Source organism: Sapajus apella, unplaced genomic scaffold, assembly GCF_009761245.1.
Source record: "Sapajus apella isolate SASKATOON/1434 unplaced genomic scaffold, GSC_monkey_1.0 scaffold14, whole genome shotgun sequence".
NCBI lineage: Eukaryota > Metazoa > Chordata > Mammalia > Primates > Cebidae > Sapajus > Sapajus apella.
In genome coordinates, this window is record NW_022436954.1 from 14,133,311 (window position 1) to 14,153,591 (window position 20,281).

At 34.7% G+C, this 20,281-nt stretch overlaps 3 protein-coding genes across 3 annotated transcripts; 1 reads left to right on the forward strand and 2 right to left on the reverse strand.

Moving 5' to 3' along the window:
• The first annotated feature begins 2,751 nt into the window (after positions 1–2,751).
• On the forward strand, positions 2,752–3,722 carry LOC116554424 (olfactory receptor 5R1). The gene has a single exon (XM_032282396.1). The coding sequence runs from the start codon at positions 2,752–2,754 to the stop codon at positions 3,709–3,711; it is 960 nt and encodes a 319-aa protein (XP_032138287.1). The 3' UTR covers positions 3,712–3,722.
• Positions 3,723–10,166: 6,444 nt separating this feature from the next.
• LOC116554425 (olfactory receptor 5AL1) lies at positions 10,167–11,144 on the reverse strand. The gene has a single exon (XM_032282397.1). It carries the CDS (start codon positions 11,106–11,108, stop codon positions 10,167–10,169), a length of 942 nt encoding a protein of 313 aa, XP_032138288.1. The 5' UTR covers positions 11,109–11,144.
• A 7,091-nt stretch (positions 11,145–18,235) lies between these two features.
• Positions 18,236–19,197, reverse strand: LOC116554426 (olfactory receptor 8U9). The gene has a single exon (XM_032282398.1). It carries the CDS (start codon positions 19,195–19,197, stop codon positions 18,238–18,240), a length of 960 nt encoding a protein of 319 aa, XP_032138289.1. The 3' UTR covers positions 18,236–18,237.
• Between the last annotated feature and the right edge of the window lie 1,084 nt (positions 19,198–20,281).

The following is a 20,281-nucleotide window of genomic DNA, read 5'->3' on the forward strand; positions in this document are numbered from 1 at the left end:
CTGGTATTGGGTGCCTTAGAATTGGTATGCTAAGAGCTCTAATTGATTCCAATGTGTGGTAAAGTTTGAGGCAAAGCTTGCTTTAGGAAAGATAACGTGAAGGAAGAAACATTAGTGCTTATGAAAGAACTCTTTGGTTGAAATGTGGCAATGATTTTAGATTCCACTACAAATTGATAAAGATGAAAATGACTAAATGGATGATGACACTTTGGGAAGATGATTATTTCAGAAGAACCCAGAGAAATTAATTGGAGGCTATGAAGAAAAACTGCTTTTAAAAACTTATAAAAACTAATAAAATAATGTAGAGAGTTGTAAGGTAGATGCAAAATCATAAATGCTGTATTTTATGAGCACTGTAACAGATTTTTTTAAGTAATTTTATTTCTATGTGATTTTTAAGTTTATTGAATTTGGAATTCAAACTCCAGCTTAATATGCAGCTTCGCTGTGGACTTTGTTTTTTCTACCATAATGTGGTGTTTAAATATTCCATGTTACTTAATAGCATATGTCCACCATAGTTAATGTTCTTACTGATACATCTATTTTCTCACGTGGCTCTCTCTCATTTGGTATGACATGTAACTTGGAACCACCACAAATCTTGAAGTTATATACAGGCAATAACACAAGAAATGCTTACATATAGATGAACTTTGTTACTTAAAAAATAAAATGAAATAAATGATAGATAAACCTCTTTCCCTGACGCTATTTTGCAGTATAAGTGATCTATTTACTTTTACATTGTGGGATAGCCATATAATTATCCTCAATTAGGGTTCAAATTGTAACTTCACAGATAGAATTGACACAAAAGCCTTTGCGAAAAAAATTGAGCATGTTCAAATTCCATATATAAGTCCGATAATCCTCACTTCTGAATATTCATGAGTGAAACAGTTATTTACTGAGAATAGCAATATATAAAAATAATTTTTATTACATATACAAGTTTTATGTATGCATAAGTTATATATATAAAGATATATGTAAATATATAAATAAACAGAAACAGGCGTACTTCAGTTGGGATTCCACTGGCACAGTGGAGTGTTGTGCTCAAACTAATTCATAGGTTTTCAAAATTCTAAAAATGAATTTTGAAAATATTTTCGATAATATTTTCTGTGTATTTATGTATGCATACAAAAAATACATACATACATACAATATACATACATATACAATACATACATAAATATATATACATAAAATACATATGATAGGTTTATGTATATATACATAAAAGTCTTATATATCTACATAAGTTTTAGGAAACTTCTATTTTACTTTGACCTAGAATATGAAAAACTTAGCGATCTTTGGAAAACTGCAGTTTTCATGTTTGCCTTCTCTCACCTTTAAACATTTAGTTTGACACTTTAGCGTTGTTCTTCCATCCCGTTGATTAAAGCTTGAGGAACAAGCTCCTACATTTGGGCAGCATAAGGATGATTAGAAATATGGGCTTTGCTATCAGTTCTATGCAGTCACACTAATAGTCTGTGACCATCATCAGAAATTGGGATTTTTCCAATGTTTATAAGGAATGATGGATGAAAGCCTTCCTCATGGGGTAAGCAAGAGATGATCTTTTAATTCATGTAATGCACTCAGAATATCTGATAAGGACATCATTCAATTGCAATAGATAAAATAATAATAGTACTAATCAGTGGAATATGAAAGATCAAGTGGTTAGATACGATGATTTCTCAAGGCATTTTCTAGTTAATATTTCATGATTCCACTTTGTGAAAAATAAAGCCAGGAGCAAAACTAAAGTTTAAATAGGCTAATATTGGGCTTAACAAGATGAATCCTCTTTTTCAGGGCTGGTAGAAATATAAATAAGTATAATTATTCTAAAAGATGCATCAAAAACTTCACCCACCAGTAAACGTTTCCATAAAACTTTTTACAACTGAGTATTTTCCTAGAATGCGTTTCTAAAATTACAACCAACTACAGTAAGTGCCTTGGATTTTTTAAGCCCTGGAAATATATTGATACATTTGTGCAGGAAATTATTTTTCTATGTGGGATTTAACTATGATAAACTACTTGATTGTGTTAACTCTTTGAACAGTACACTTCCAAATATGTTAAATTTTGAACTAGAAAATGTCCTTTTAATTCATATGTAAATATAATTGTATGTTTTCTCATATTTCTGATCAAATTTCTTTCAGCTTCTATATCACAAATTACTTATTCTATATAAATGTGGGAAGGGATATAGCAAAGTGAATAGTTGGTGGCAGCAAAATATATCATTTTGATATATTTTTAATATATTTTATGGAAGCATGCACAAAACAAAAATAATGAAATATAAATGTGGTCACTTCTATAAATTCAGCATTTTTGTGCTGCTGTAATTTTATATGCATGGAAAATATATAAGATTTTTAATGGCAGCCACAACACTGAAATAGCAGTGTCAGTTGTCTCAAGCGGTTTCATTCTACATAATTTTAACCAACATTCTCTCTTACTTTCTAAAATTACAAAGCAAAATAATTCTTAAGAAGACTATTCTGCCAGTAAAAGACTCCCCTCCTTCAGGCAAGATTGGTCTCTGTCATTAGAAAGGTAAGATGTATGTTTTTGTCCACATGATGATATGATTCAAGGCAAGAAGATAACAATGATCACCTTTACCCAACACTGACAGGGAACATGAGAAGTATCATTTTCACTCTTTAACTGCAACAAAATTTACAAAACTTGTTAGGATAAATGGCTGAAGTTAATATCACTTATGTCACTGAATTCATTCTGAAAGGAATTACCGACCGGCCAGAGCTTCAGGCCCCGTGCTTTGGGGTGTTTTTAGTTATCTATCTGGTCACAGTGCTGGGCAATCTTGGGCTGATTACCTTAATCAGGATTGATGCCCGACTCCACACTCCTATGTACTATTTTCTCAGCCACCTGGCCTTTGTTGACTTTTGTTACTCCTCTGCTATTACGCCGAAGATGATGGTGAATTTTGTCGTGGAACGCAACATCATTCTTTTCCATGCTTGTGCAGCCCAACTGGGTTGTTTTCTCACCTTTATGATCACGGAGTGTTTCCTTTTAGCCTCCATGGCCTACGATCGCTATGTCGCCATCTGTAGTCCCCTGTATTATTCAACACTGATGTCAAGAAGAGTCTGCATTCAATTGGTGGCAGTTCCATATATGTACAGCTTCCTAGTTGCCCTCTTCCACACCATTATCACTTTCCGTTTGACTTACTGCGGCCCCAACGTCATTAATCATTTCTATTGCGATGACCTCCCCCTCTTAGCTCTGTCCTGCTCAGACACACACGTGAAAGAAATTCTGATTTTTGCCTTTGCTGGCTTTGATATGATCTGTTCCTCTTCCATTGTCCTCACCTCCTACATCTTTATTATTGCCGCCATCCTAAGGATCCGCTCTACTCAGGGGCGACACAAGGCCATTTCCACCTGCAGCTCGCATATGGTGACTGTTACTATCTTCTACAGCACGTTGATCTTTATGTACCTGCAGCCCAAATCAAACCACTCTCTGGACACAGACAAGATGGCTTCTGTATTTTACACAGTGGTGATCCCCATGTTAAACCCCCTAATCTATAGTCTAAGGAACAAAGAAGTGAAAGATGCCTCAAAGAAAGTCTTCAATAAAGGTCGTGAAAACTTACAGATCTTAAAATTAAGAAACTAATAATAAAGCTTTATTAAATGGAAGCAGGAAATCAATCAAACTTTTTCTTGTAATTATTTCCCAATGAACTGAAAACGTAGCAGTTACTTTAGCAGATCTTGACATTTTCTACAAGGGTCCAGGCAGATCATAAAAAATAAGTATGAATTAAAGCATCCAATTCAGGCCATCACAGTCTTGGCAGAACTGAAATCATGTTCAAATACAAACACAGACACACTCATATATGCAAACACTCATAGATGTATTCCAAGCAAAGACAGCAGCATGTTGTTAAGAGTTTGGGATTCTGAAATAAGACTGAGTTTGAACACAATTTCCTTCATATTAACTCTGCAACCTTGGAAAATTGAGCTAAATTATGTGTAACTTTGTTTCCATGTCTGGGAAATAATAGGACCTAACTCATTGCTCTTTTTTATTAAGGATTGTACAGGTCTATATTTATGAAATGCTTAGAAAAATATCCAGTGATAATAAGTGTTTTGGAAGGCTTAGATATATAAATGTTTGTTATATAAAGTTAGAAATGAATTTATTTGGCCTGGCACAGTGACTCACACCTGTGGTGCCAGTACTTTGGGAGTCCAGGGTGGGAGGATTGCTTGAGCCTAGGAGTTCGAGACCAGCCTGGGCAACATAGAGAGACCTTCTCTCTCTCTTAAAAACAAACAAACAAAAATAAAAACAATTAAAAAATAAATTTTTTAAGGTCTCCAAGGCTTATTAGTCATTAACTAGGAGAAACAAACCCTGGTTGGGTTTTCTACTGCCTTCTAGACACTTAATCAAATAGTCCTACTTCTACAATCAAATAAACATAAGATATGTGTGAAGTTCATCTCTAAATTGAAAGTCATATAACTAGCAATATAAAAATTCTAAATGCAAATTTAGATCTATCTGAATTTTTTTTAACACTGTGGGTGTTAAGAATGAAGGCTTTTATAATATAGTTTAATTTGATTTAAATGTGTCATTATCAGGTTTTTAAAAATATAATTGGAAGAACATGTTTCCAAGGAAAATGTGGCACATATACACCATGAAATACTATGCAGCCATAAAAAACAATGAGTTTGTGTCCTTTGTGGGGACACGGATGAATCTGGAAAGCATCATTCTCAGCAAACTGACACAAGAACAGAAAATCAAACACCGCATGTTTTTACTTACAGGCAGTGTTGGAAAATGAGAACATGTGTTCACAGGGAGGGGAGCATCACATACTGGGGTCTGTTGGGGAAGACTAGGGGAGGGGCAGTGGGGGGTAGAGAAGCTGGGGAGGGATAACATGGGGAGAAATGACAGATATAGGTGACAGGGGGATAGAGGCAAACCATATTGCCATGTATGTACCTATGCAACAATTCTGCATGATCTGCACTTGTACCCTGGAATCCAAAGCGCAATAAAAAATATGTATATTTAAAAAAAGAAATTATTTTTAAAAATAAACACCTTCATTGTATTTGCATATCTGTTCAATTAGAAATTACCTTAGGTTATTATGTAATTTATCCATGCATGCTATTTATTCACTTACCCTTGTAGGTGATGGAATATGATTTAAAAATAGTAATACAATATATTTTTATTATTTTGTCATTTCAGAAAATGTAGTAGTTTAAAATTATCCTGTATTTTTTCTATTTCACAAAGAGATTATGATACTTGCAGCCATTATATAAAATACAATGTGAGGTTTGCAATATACTGTGATTATTTCTTCTTCTCTACTTTCTTTGTAAATGACTCAGATATGCTACCATAAGGTGCTTTTAGAACCTTGTAAGTGGAGTGAATTATCTGATTTTTAAAACGGGTTTAACAGAGAAACCTGGATTTTCTACTTTCCACACTTGGTCTGGTGAGTGTATATTTATAGATGGACACATACAATATTCTCATGTATCAGAGACATGACAAATAGGAATGTCATAGATCATCTTTCTTTTTACAGGTAGTGGGATTCAGGTCTATAAATCCTGAAAACTCACCTGGAGAACAATGATCTTCTGTGGTTTCACTGTACCTGCCTGCTTTATAGAATTATTTACAGTAGCAATGTTTAAGCATTAATTGAATTTTTCATGTCTTTACAGAATTATAACTCTCTACTATTATGAATCACATATTGAGATATGCCTAGATGTTCTAAAGGAAATGAGCTAAGAAATTCAAGTATACTCAATAGATATATATTTCTGTTTATTTTTGAGCAGATACAGGCAGTTCTGTGCAGCCTCTAAAACTATCAACTGAAAATTGCTCTGGGTCACTGGGTTCATCTCCTAAAACACCAGTCCTTCAGCCAAAACGTTGAAATAAACACTATTCTATCTCCAGGCATATTTAAATAAATATATTTGTCACACCTCTGTTTGTGATCTCTACGATGTTTATGTATCTGAGTAAAGAATACAGAGACTGACAAAAATCATAGGTCTTTAGCAGTGTCAAAGATCAGTGAAGAACATGCTTGATTCTAGAAAGATTTAGCCCCAGATTTGAGTTTTGATACTCCTAATATATTATATGTAAAGCTCAAATTACTTGTAAAATAGTGAATTTCACAAGCTACGGTCTGAGTACGTAGTAGAAACATGTATGGAGATATTGGCATGATAGCTGGCACCTAAAAGAACCTTAGTAAATAGCAGCCTTATTATTATTGGTGAAATCATTTAGATTTCTGGCTTCTCTCTCTGTGTGCAAACAGTTGAATGAATGGTAAAAATCACTGTTTATCTCTTCTGTAAAGTTTTGATTAATGCAAAAGAGAATTCTGAGGCTAGTCTTTAACTGATATATTCGTGCTATGAATTTGTTTTCTGTGTTGAGGGGTACCTCAGGATAAAACATGGGTTTAGGACCCCATAAGACCCCATCTTAAAATGACGTATTTGTGCTATGAACTTGTTTTTCTGTGTCGAGGGGTACCTCAGTATAAAACATGGGCTTAGAACTATATAAGCTTGCTGCTCAAATAGCCCAGAAAGGTGGTCAATATCAAACTTTCCTGCAGGTTTCTGAAACAAACAAACAAAAAAACTGGATGTAGTCTCCATCTCCATCTTGCTTTATGTCCTTGGGAACTTGACTTTGCAACCACATGGCAGTACTTTCTCTTAGTCTCTGCCTTTCAGGGAACAGGAGTTTTAGGGTTTATGTAATAGTTAGCTCTAAAAATTACCTTGACTACTAAAAGCCTCTGAAAGCTCGAAATTTAACTAGTCTAGACTCCTCCTGGGAAAAGCAATGGAAGTTTCCATATGCTATAGCTCAGTAGCTAAGGTTTTGGTCTTTCACACTGGTGGTCTGGGTTCAATTCTATGCTTATGAAGTAAGTCCTTTCTGTTTTAATATATGCATTAACTTGTCTAGAGTCTTCTCCTCCATGGACTATGTTAAATTTTCCTTTCTCTGAGCACCTGGGAGTTTACCTTTGGTAACATTTAAAGGCAAGAATAATTGGCCATTTGGCCTGGCTAAAATTGGGTAATAAAGAAACTTAAAAGGACTTTATTAAAGAGAACTATGTTTAAAAGTCAGCTTAATTAAAAGTGGATATTCAAGCTTTAAGAACCTACACTCCTTGGGAAAAACAAGAGGCACTAGAGAAGACCCTTTTTCTACCCTGTTCTTCTGAAGGCTCCACCCTAAAGTCAATCACCAATGAATAAATTTAAAAATTGGCAAATTAAAACTCTTAAGAACTACTGTAGCACTCTTCCTCTGTCTGTCTGTCTGTGTAATTACATATGTGTTGTACATAATGTTTGTATAGAAGAATTCTAATTAATTGACATAAAAATAAATGCTTAAATCAAGTATTTTGAAAGCAAAATAAAAACTGTAATGACTTTTAATATATGCAACTTTAGTAATCTTTGGAAAATGAAAACAGTTTGAAAGATTATTGATAAAATAAAGACATTTTGACTAAATTAGGCAAGTCAGATATTAGGTTTGCTAAATGCTTTAAGGTCATAAACTGCTTTGACTTTTGAAAATTATTCAATTTATTTTGAAGACATTAAATTCTAAATAAGGCCTGGGGATATATGGAATTAGCTGTGACCCCCAGCTATGCAAAGAAGGTTATAGAGAAAATAGATTTTATATAAGAAATGAGGTTGCATGGTAAATTCTTGTCCCGAAGTAAAATGACTGGTTGTGTAAAAAGAGGAATATTTAGGAGAAGTCAGAAAGTCTAAACATGCCATTACATGGTCTATGTAAGTTGTGAAAGAATTTATTAAAACAAATTTATGCCAAAAATGTAAAATTAAAGGTGATTGGACCTCCTAAATGCTTCATAAAATGCTATTATGACTCTTAACTGTACAGCTTCCCTTCTTTACAGCTAGGTAAGGCCTGGGACACATGGAGTTAGATCCTGGAAAGACTCAGGCCTTATCTGAATTTCCGTCTGGGTCTAAGGCTCCACTACGTAGTTAAAATTACTTACTGACCAAGGCTTTCACCAAAAGTAAAAGTCGCTTAGAGTTGACATTTTATTATGTAATTGAGACTACTGAAAAACAAGTTTACAACAGTATTTGTAAGGAGAATAAAATGTGTTTTTGTAAGAGATTATAAAAAAGTATAGGAATGTAAATTTTTGACTAGGTTAGAGGGTTGAAGGATTGTTTACATAAAGCTAAAGGTTTGAATAAGTTGTGAAAACTTTATAGAAATTAATTATAAGAGATTCTATGTGTGAAAGTAGTGGCTAAAGTTAAGATGGCATTATTCAGGTTTTGTTCTCCATAAATTGGACATTGGAATAGAAACACAACAGAGTTTTCTTAGATCATTGCTCTGCTCTGAGGCAAAAGCAATGTAAAGGAATGTAAAAGATTTATAAAAATCTTACCTTATGGTCAAAACAATTAAAACTGAATAGATTTATTAAATGCTATTAAAAACTAATTTTAAAATACATTAATGGAAACATAAAATTTGTTTTTCTCTTTTCAAAAGGATTTTTATGTAATATTAAAAGATAATTAAATGTTTTTGTTTTTCTTCTAAGGAAATTACAGAAGAGAAAAGAGGCAGTAGGAAAGAAGGGAGACAGAGTCAGTTGCCCTCATGTTGTCTTCATTGGGTCTTGTTTGGAAAGCTGAGTCTCCTCTCTAACAGAATAGTTTTTTCCTTCAAAAATCTTTGAGTGATCATTTGAGCTAAATGAATGAATTATGTAACATAAGATTCTATTTAGTAATATCCAACTTTTTAAACTTTTGGTATTGAACAAACCTTTCAAAATCAAGTTCTGTATTATGATAAATCAGCCAACACTAAAATTGTTTAAATATACAATTTAAATGAACTCCATGGTCTAAGTCAAATTATTTATGATAACCCATTAAGTTATCAGTGCTATGCACCTATGCTGGATAAACAAGGGGTATTTAAGAAGACATACGTTCAGTGGTAATCATGAACTCATGAAGAACTGGCAATCCCATTACTGGGTATTTACCCAAAGGAATATAGATTATTCTACTATAAAGCACATGAATACGTGTGTTTATTGCAGTGCTGTTTACAATAGGAAAGACATGGAACCAACCCAAATGCCCATCAATGATAGACTAGATAAAAAATAATGTGGTACACAATGGTGTACTATGTAGCCATAAAAAGAAATGAGATCATGTCTTGCAGGGACATGGATGAAACTGGAAGCCATTATCCTCAGCTAACTAACACAGGAACAGAAAACCAAACACGGCATGTTTTCACTCATAAGTGGGAGTTGAACAAGGAGAACACATGGGCACAGGGAAAAGAACAACAAACAGTGGAACTTGTTGTGGGGTGGGGGCCGAGGGGAGGGAGAGCAACCAGGACAAATAGCTAATGCATCAGTTCAGCAAATGTGCTGGCTGAATGTGAGAGTAATCGGTGAGGGATCATGCTTCAGTGATCACATAAAAATATTCAGTCAAATCAGTAAGATATTGTAAAGTGAAGGATAATCTAACTTGTAAGGGATATTCAAACCAAAATCTTTCAACCAAGCATCTTGCTATTTTTCTCCCAGTTCAGCTACAGAAGAAAACCTTACCTGGTACTTGCAATATTATATGCAATAATAATAATGGTACATGTCTCTCAAGATAATCTAAAATTCTCAATATTGTAGTGAAATAAGGTAAAGTTGTAATTTCAGGGTGCTTTCTTCTTTATTTCTATTTAGTGTTGAAACATCTCATGGCTAAAGAGAGTAGATTATTCTTATCTCTCTTTTACAGTTCAACAATAAAACGGGCATTTATAAAGTGCTTATCATTTGTAAGCCAAAGCAATAAAAATACATATTTTCAAGGAAAATAAGCCCCACAGGACAATGACTTCTACATATACTAGCGTTTTACAAGACTTGATTCAAAATATCCTGACTCTGTATGTGGCATTTCTTTTAGTACCAACAGATTTTACTACTGATTACTAGAGTACATCTTTTTAATAATCTTTTTCATAGCATTTTTTACCTCTTGATTCCTCAAGCTATAGATCAATGGATTTAGCATGGGAATCACCACTGCATAGAATACTGAGGCAAATTTGTCTTTATCTAGTTCATGGCTTGACTTAGGCTGTAGGTACATAAAACTGAGGGTCCCATAATATATGGAAATAGAAAACACGTGAGAAGCGCAGGTAGAAAAGGCCTTCTGTCTTCCTGCAGCAGAGTGGATCCTTAGGATAGCAAAGACAATAAAAACATAGGAGATGAGAACAACGATAAGAGAACAAAAAACATTGAACCCAGCAATAATGAACAACATCAACGCCTTGACTTGTGTATCTGAACAAGCCAGAGCAATCAGAGGAACATCATCACAGTAGAACTGGTTAACCACATTAGAGTCACAAAAAGACATGCGGAATGTGGCCATTGCTTGTATGAGTCCCACAGTGAATCCATAAATATATGAGCTAGTGACCATTTGAATGCAGAGCCTCCTAGGCATGAGAACTACATAGAGTAAAGGTTTGCAGATGGCAACATACCGATCATACGCCATGACAGAGAGCAACAATAATTCCCAAACTGAAAATGTGATAAAGCAACACACTTGAGTGGCACATGCATAAAATGACATGCTTTTAATTTCACGCAAAGAGTTGACAAGGGTGTTTGGAGTGATAGCAGAGGTACCATAAAAATCCACAAAAGCCAGATGGCTAAGGAAAAAATACATTGGTGTGTGAAGCTGAGGACTGATTTGGATTAGCACAATTAAACCAAGATTACCCATAACAGTAACTAAGTAAATCAGTAAGAATACACCAAAGAGAATGACTTGAAGTTCCGGATTATCTGTGAGCCCTAGGAGGATGAAGTCAGTCACTGATGAATGATTGCCTTTTGCCATGTAATAGACACAAGATTCTTCTAAAATGAACTCCAGAGCACACCTTCTGAATAATCTTGATGCTATAAGAAATGATCAATTAAATGTGAGAAGATAGTCATGGCTTACCAGGATATTACATTAAATTTAATTACAGTTCTGATAAGTACTCTGAGTTATACATAAATTTTCCTTATCCTTTTTGAGTCACATAATTTGGTTCAGACAGAAATTCTAAGATATGTAATTCATTAAGGAGTTTAAAATAAAAGAATTTTAAATCAAATACTGTAATTAATACAAAAGTAAAATCTATGTTGTACCAAAAAAAAAAAAAACAACCACACACACACATTGCAATGCTAAGAATGTAATAGTGACAATATATATAAAATTATTTCTTAAATTATAAGTTTATTTTATGAAATTATACACAGATATATTTGTTCACAAGGATATCACAAATTAACAAATGAGGACAATCTAATATAAAGAGTTAAAATCAAAATATTAACACTATTTATCTTTTTGGACATCCAGGTTGGAGTAATTTTAAAATTTTATTTTTTTCCTTATCTCTGTTTTTTCTTTAATTGACATTTAATATTAATATTAAAGAATAACAGGATTTTTAAATATTCTGGCTTTGTCTTTCTGGAAGAGTGCACACCCATGAACAATTTTACAGATTATAAACAGCTTTAGCTGACTGAAAAACATGACTTAACTTCTGTCTTTAGATATCTAAATGGTCCAAAGTGTATAGCATTTGGGCAGCATTTTGAAGAGCTCAATTCTGCAGACCATTTTCTCAAACCCAAACTGGTCTCTGATGGCTTGAAAACTGGCAGAATTAAATTGCTCCTTGCATTTCTCAAGCAGAGCACAGGATAAGTTAACTCGATTTTCCTTCATAATTATATTGTCTCAGGTTGCTTTACATGTATCTTGCAGATCTTCAAGGCAGGTAAAATACTCTTTTCTGTCACTTTCACTTCTCAAACATCTTAGAGCAGGCCTCTACTTTATCAACTGTACTCATAACTTAACCAAGTGTAATTTGCCTTCCTTTCCCATTAAACCAGAACACCTCCTTACCAACTTCACTATTGAATTCACTATCCCCAAATCCAATCCAGCCTAGTTTTCTTTGGCAGAGTAACAGCACTGGAGTCTGTTAATACACCTTAGGTTTCCAAAACAAAGTAGTCTCTAGGTTGTTTATTTTGATTTGTACCTTGGAGGCTCTGCTTCTATTATATATGCTTTGTGTGACATGTACTTCAGATTCTAAACCCCTGTGCTCTCTTCTTTACACTTTTTTTGTTCAGTGATTTTATTCAAGCCTATGTCTCCAGTAAGCATCTATATTCTGGCTATGCACACATATATATTTCTATTTCAGATTTATTTTCTCTATTGGCATCTCTGCATGTTAAACCTAATATTCAAGACCTGGGGTATATACTTTCTGTAGGTGCATAGTGACATTATTCACTCAGTTTTCAAATCAGGGATCAATCATTTTTTACTATGCATTCCTGTTCTTTATGCCAATATTTCATTGTTTCCAGTTACTAACAATATTATATCTAACATGCTTTAAAAATCTGTTAACTTACATTTTTCTCTTGATGCAACAATAATTAGTTTTTTTTTTTTTGCTTTATTGTAACTGACAACTGACTCATATTCTTGCCCTCAGTCTTTCCTCCTTCTCTCTCTTCCTTACATCGCAGCTGAAATAAACTCTACAGATACAAACATTATTCCAATATTTTCCTGCTTAAATCTCTTAATGCCTTCTCCATTGCCCTTAAGATAAAGTCCTAGGCATCTTTTCTTTTTTTTTTTTTAATCTCTTTTTTTTTTTTTTTTTTTTTTTTAACATGGCTAACATAGTTCTTGAAAACCTAGGCCCTGGCCAGACACGGTGTCTCACACCTGTAATCCCAAAACTCTGGGAAGCCGAGGCGGGCAGACAACGAGGTCAAAAGATCGAGACCGTCCTGGCCAACATGGTGAAATCCCATCTCTACTAAAAAAAAATACAAAAACTAGCTGGTCATGTTGGTGCACACCTGTAGTTTCAGCTACTTGGGAGGCTGAGGCAGAGAATTGCTAGAACCTGGGAGGTGGAGCTAAGATCAAGCCACTGCACTCCAGCCTGGTGACAGAATGAGAGAAAGAAAGAAACAGAGAGAGAGAGAGAGAGGGAGGGAGGAAGGAAGGAAGGAAGGAAGGAAGGAAGGAAGGAAGGAAGGAAGGAAGGAAGGGAGAAAGCCTAGGCCATGAGTCTCAGACCACAGCATTCTGCATGTGGCCTTCACATTCCAGATATGATGAACTATCGCAGTTATTCAGACATGATCTACATATCTATATGGGTTTCCTTCTGTGCCCAGAACACTTTTCTTCCACTATTATTACCTATCCCTGATTTTTCTTCTACTTAACTTAAAATTATTCTGTTAAATAATTTCCTCCTAGAGGCTTTTATGACCTTCTAGGCCAAAATTGGTGCTTCTCATATACACTATTCTGCATCCACTAATTGCTTTAAGATAGCACTTATCACACTATATTGCAACCAACTGTTAACATTTCTGTAACACACCTTAAACTTGAAACTCTTCTTTTCAAGCAAGTTTTAATTCCTAAATTATACCCATCTTAATTACTTACCTCTAGTAGTATCTAGTATAAACAAATCATCAATAACTATCTGTTAAATGATTAAGCGAATAGAAGTAGTAGTCATATAAGTTTGATGCCTTTCCCACAACTCAGTTTGAGTTTTTTGTTTTTTCTACCTATTGTCTTTCTATATTCAAAATGCTGTCTTTCAGTTCAACAACAAATCTCCAAATAGTACATTGCACCTGAAAGCAACCTTTGTGAAACCACTATTTAAAATTACCTGGATGTGAGACAGCTCTGTATTATTTTTTTTTATGGTCCCTCTGGAAACTTTGTATTTATTGTTACTTTTGTTAAATAAACATTGCAAAACAACATAATGATGATTCAGTAACAGGCAATTATTTGATGTTTAATGTTTGGGGACAAAACTATTTCCCTTGAAATGGTAGAGTAGTCTTTCAGCTATTAGTCAATAAATGAGTGGGGAGTAGAGGAATATTTTAATGATCTCTTTTGGGAAAACAATTTGATTAATGGCTATATCTGCTTTGATTATTTCCTACACTTGCTTTAATTTTGTTACATCGTCTTTTGATTACAATTATGAATTCATTTAAAATAAATGTTGAGCTTGTGGGCCTCATACATAGCAGCAAATTTTATAAAGTTTTAGGTGAAAGGTAACTTTTCCAGTTAATAACACTTAAATCTGCCTTCTGAGATTAATATCACAACGTGTTGTTATAATTGGCATTGTAGTTCAACAGCAAGGATTAATTTTTAAAAAAAAATTTTGTTGTCCTCCCTAGGAGAGGAATGCATACAAACCACAGGTTAATTGGCACCTAGCTGTTGTCATTCAACAGAAATAGATGAACTCCTTCATCCAGAAGAATGTTTGCTAATAATAGCTGAAGCTTGTTCTAGAAATTCTCTAAGATGGCTCCTTAAAGTCTATATTGAAACATGTATGACATTATATGAAACAGACAACTAGAAATACTCTCACATAGTAATGAAGACACAGGAAGAAAATTGAGAAATGTAGGAGTGTGATGATGAATTTATTATGTAGAAATAAAAACTCCTTACCGGTCTTTGTTTTTAGGAAGTCACAGAAGACACTGTCTTTGCTTGGGCAATAAGGAATGCACTAGCATAGAGGGAACTGGTATGCTTTTCAGGGGCTCAGTAGTGGCTGTGCCTCTACTTTGGCTTGTATGAATGGAGTGGACCTACAGACCTGTGCTCTCTAATAACAGTAAGGGATGTTGTTATTCTGAAATGGCGATAACAAGGTGGATTAAATACTGGTATTGGGTTAAAATACTTTGTTAGGCTGTAACTGAGGTACTTAACCCAGTTTCTATGGTAATGGGTTATGGATCGTGGGTTATAGATGAATGGGCAGTTGATGTTGTTTAATAATTGTATGTAATTCTATAGTTGTAGGGGACACATAAAGCATAGCATGTTAAAATATTTTTTCCATTTGTGTATTTAGACAAAATACAGAGCTCGTGAAAAAAAAAAGCTAATAATACCAGTCACAATGAACATTTTTTTCCTTAGGATTTTTTCATAATTAAGTCCAAACATAGATTAAAGAGAACACATGCACACAGGCAGAGAACCATCATACACCGGGGCCTGTTGAGGAGTGGGGATATAGGGGAGGGATAGCAGGGGGTGGGTTTTAGGGGAGGGAAAGCATTAGGAGAAATACCTAATGCAGATGACAGGGTGATTGATGCAGTCAACCACCATGGCACATATATACCTATGTAACAAACCTGCACATTCTGCACATGTACCTCAGAACTTATAATAATAAAACTCTTTTATTGAAATGAGAACTGAATTTCCTTGAAGCAGGACCTTCCTAAACTACAGCATGTTAATGCAATAGCTCCTTTTCAGATTTTTTCCAAAGGAATATACCCAGTGCTTTGGATATGAACATAAGAGAATATTGGAAACTTAATACGCCATAATTAGGAATGCTGCTCTAGCTCATTTTTCAGGCACAGTAGATTAATTAGTCGAGTTAACAGCCCCAGTTAAAGGCTTCTTTGTAATCATGCTCTTTTTCTATAAATGTGTAATACTTCTGTATTCTGCCTCTGACCTCAGTCTTGTGACTTGTTTTTAGCTGATGTTTTGATAACAGACTTGACACAAATGTAGGCCTGAGAAAGGCGTAGTGTATTTCAACTTCCTGTCTTGCTCTTCTGCCTTTGCCAGGACCACAGATGCATGCTAACCTGTTGGCAGATGAGAAGTCATATGGTGCTAAAGTAGTTTTCACAGGTGGGGACATCTTAGGGCAGCTTGTTTCCAGGCAACACACAAGCTGAGTACAAACTCATGAGTGGATGCAGACAAGATTAGCCAAGCATAGTCCAGTACAGAAACTGTCCTACGACATGTGGTAAATAACACATTGCATTTGTTTAAGCCATTATGTTTTGGATTTTTAAATTCATCATTTTTTTTGTGTCAATAGAAAGCATTTATGTAATGCCAGTTGTGAATGGACATGGAGAAGATATGGGAGCTCCAAAACAGTCACAAACTGCAGTGCGCCCTTCCCTGCTACTTAGGACAGGAGTTTTCTCAGGAATTCTTAGTTATGCTGAGTTTCCTGGGGGCATTTGCATTGCTCTTCAGGGCTAAGGTCTTCATGATCTGTTCTGCTCATCTTCGAGCTGTAGCTTTCCAAGTCCTTCAATGATTTCCCTAATCTTTATTTCCTTATCAATCTTTCCCTAATCAATATTTCCCTATTCTTTATTTCCTAAATGCTCCATCATTCTTATTAGCCCTTATTCTTATAACAAGCCCTTTCTCTGTTTCTGTACAGAACTAACTGTGGCACAGGAGTGAAGGAGACAACAGGCATCTGAGGAAGGGAACACCAGGCGGAAAGATGGCTTCTCAGTGGGCATTCATAGTATCTTTCTGATCTTCTGTCATTAAGTATGAAAGTGGGGTATAAATTAAAGAGTGAAACAAAAATATTAAATGATAGGTATGAGTCACAAAATCAAATCTTTCTTAAGCTAAATGATGGGAACACATAAACACATAGAGGAGAACAAAACATACTGGGGCCCTTCGGAAGCTGGACGCTGGGAGGAAGGATTCAATCAGGAAAAATAACTAATGGGTACTAGGTTGAATACCTAGGTGATGAAAAAATCTATACAACAAACCTCCATGACACAGTTTACATGTATAACAAACCTGTACTTCTACCCATGACTTTAAATAAAAGTTAAAAAAAATACTTTAAGATTATGACACATACTCCCTCTATCACATTTATCATTTTATCGACTGAGTTGAACAATAACCCTCATTTATAAATTACTCCCTCAAGTTCATGTGACTTATAATTAGTAGGCTAGCATTCAAGTTAGCAGGTTCATGGAAGGAAGGGAAATGATATGCAAGTGCCTACCATGAGCTATTACCCCTTTCCATGTTGCTTAGTCCTCAAAAAGTCTCTAAACTGAGTAACATTATTCTCATTTATCTGAGGAATAAACTGGTAAGAGCACACATGGAGACCAATGCCATGTTTGGAATCTAACCATGTTCTTTGACTATAAGCCGTGTGCTTATTCACTTAGCTACATTGCCTACTGGGTTCATTGTGTTATAAGCTATACCTTAATAAATAATGACCAGCTTATCTGAGCTTTGCCAAACACAACTTCATGTAATCCTTGTTACTGGTAAATGATTTATGATGATTCAATTACTGTGAATATATATGTTTGAATTATAATGCCCTCCCCTACTCCCTCCAGAATTCTATCCCTGAGTTACATTTTTCACATTTTGGGAAAAAGTATAATGAGATCTTGTAGGCATAAGAAAAGCATTCTCTTAGAGAATTAGTCTTCAGAGAGAACAAGACTTCCAGGAATTAAACGGCATGTTCGATCAGTGCCATAGGTGAGGTTAGAAAGCAGTACTCTTTGTATAATAAAGGCAATATATTAAATGTATAAATATGGGACATTTTTATATTGTCATATCTTTTTTAAAAAAATTAGGAATTGAGAAAGGAAATATTTAGATGATGTGTCTTTATTTTTCATGTGGGATATTGTAAATACAGCTTCAGAATCCTGAACCGGAGATGGATGACAAGAGTTAACTTTTCTCTGTGCTCTGAACAAGATGTAGTAACTAATTATATGTCTTGATGATGACTTTTTATACTCTTCATTTGGGAAATGGGAAAATTTGTATAAAATATTATGCAACGCAATTAATAATTTTAATATATTTTTCATTTGAAAAATAAGAGAAGCAGTGTAAATTATTATAGTTACTTTTACACTGGACATTCTAAGAGAAATTCTCTAGAAAATTGTATTACACACCACAAATATGTATGTATAGATAGATCACATATTAAGAAATAGCCATTCTGATAACTTCTACTGGGGAAAAAAATCATACCATGACAAAAGCCCATTTTTACATATTCAAGTCACTTACCTAATTTAATAAACACAAAAGTCTGGTTTTTATTAATGATGACTTTCTTCAGAGCTTCTTTTACCTCCTTATTCCGAAGGCTGTAGATGAGAGGATTCAACATGGGAATGATCACTGTGTAGAAGACAGAGGCCATCTTGTCTGTGTCCAGGGCATGGTTAGAGCTAGGCTGTAAGTACATAAAAATCAGGGTCCCATAGAATATGGTGACTGTCAGCATGTGGGAGCCACACGTTGAGAAAGCCTTTTGTCTTCCCTCAGCTGAGCGCATTCTCAGGATGGCAGAAATGATGAACATATAAGAGACAAAGACAATCAGAAGGGAGGAAATGAACATGATACCAGCACAGGCAAAGATCCATAGCTGTTTGGAGCTAGTGTCTGAGCAAGTTAGCCTGAGGAGAGGCATATCATCACAATAGAAATGGTTGACAATATTGGAGTGGCAATAGGAGAGGCGGAAGGTGAGGATGGTGTGAAACAGTGCAACCAAGATGCTGTAGCTATAGGGAGCAGCCACAAGCTGAATGCAGATTCCTGGGGACATTACCAGTGTATATGTCAGAGGGTTACAAATGGCCACATACCGGTCATAGGCCATGGAAGCCAGTAGCAAGCACTCAGCTGTCATGAAGGTCAGGAAACAGCCCAACTGAGCAGCACATGCATTGAAAGAAATAATATTTTGTTTGTACAAGAAATTCCCAAGAATTTTGGGTGTAATGACAGAAGAGTAACAGAAATCAACAAAGGCTAGGTTGCTAAGAAAAAAGTACATTGGTGTGTTGAGTTTTTCATCTGCTTTTATGAGTAGGATCAAACCCAGGTTGCCTACTACCGTGAAGAAGTAGATGGATAAGAACAGCACAAAGAGGGGCGTCTTCAACTCCTGACGATCTGTGAGGCCCACAAGAATAAACTCTGTCACCTGGGTGCAATTGATCTGAGTCATACTTCTTGAGGTTGTCTGGATAAAAAGAGAGTTTAATCAAGCTTATACATTGTTTTTTTTAATACCTTAATATCCTTAAAATCAATTTTATTGTTAACATGTAAGTGGTAATTTAGTATTAAAATTATTAGCTCACTTGGGATATGGGGGTGGGATGGGATGAAAGGTAAAGAACATATTTTGTGGGAACACATTTCTCTCTGGACAAAGTAATTATAAAGGTAAGAGCTGTAAGGGTAGTATAGCTTTGATCCACATTGGCTCAAAATCTGTTTAAAGTTCTGTGCATTATATTATTTAAAATTTGGCAGTAATTTTTAAATGTTTAAAACAATTATTGACATTTAACATTTATTGGAATATGCTAGCATCAATAGCACAAAGGAAAACAAATCTTGTCTAATGACATCACTCTGACATATTTGTCATTGTATCTCCACAACAGAAACTACATATTGCTGTGATACTGACGTACATAAAATGCTCTATTATTTTATTGTTCATTACTTACCATAGAGAGATTTCTATAGCTTTCTACACAATCTTCATAATTGTTTTAATAATCCAAATACTGAAAAGACGCAACAGTATGCTTCATAGGTGTTTATTTCATTTTTTATTGTGCCCATAGTAAAAATTAGGGAAAAAGTCACAGAGAGGTTAAGTACCTGAAGTAAGTAGAATGTAAATGTGTTTTTCTGACACAGGAGTCCATGCACCTCACTATTATGTTTGTAATATATTAAATTTATTCCATCATTGCATGCCTAAATTATCTCTCTACGTGTTCCTTGATATGTAGTTGTAGAAACATCTTTATATGTAAAGCGTTAACTTACCTGACGAAATACAATGGATACTTACACGTTTAGAAAATATTTTGCCTAATTAAAATAAAGAGGCATTTGCTTTTCAATAGATTTACATCAATTTATCTGGGTCCTGCCTCTTTATTATATATTTGAAAACATATACAGTCAGCCCTTCATATTTTTGTGTTTCACATCTGTGGCTTCAACCAACCAAAGATCAAATGTATATATTATACATATATCTATATTCTCTGTGTCATTTGAAAATTTAT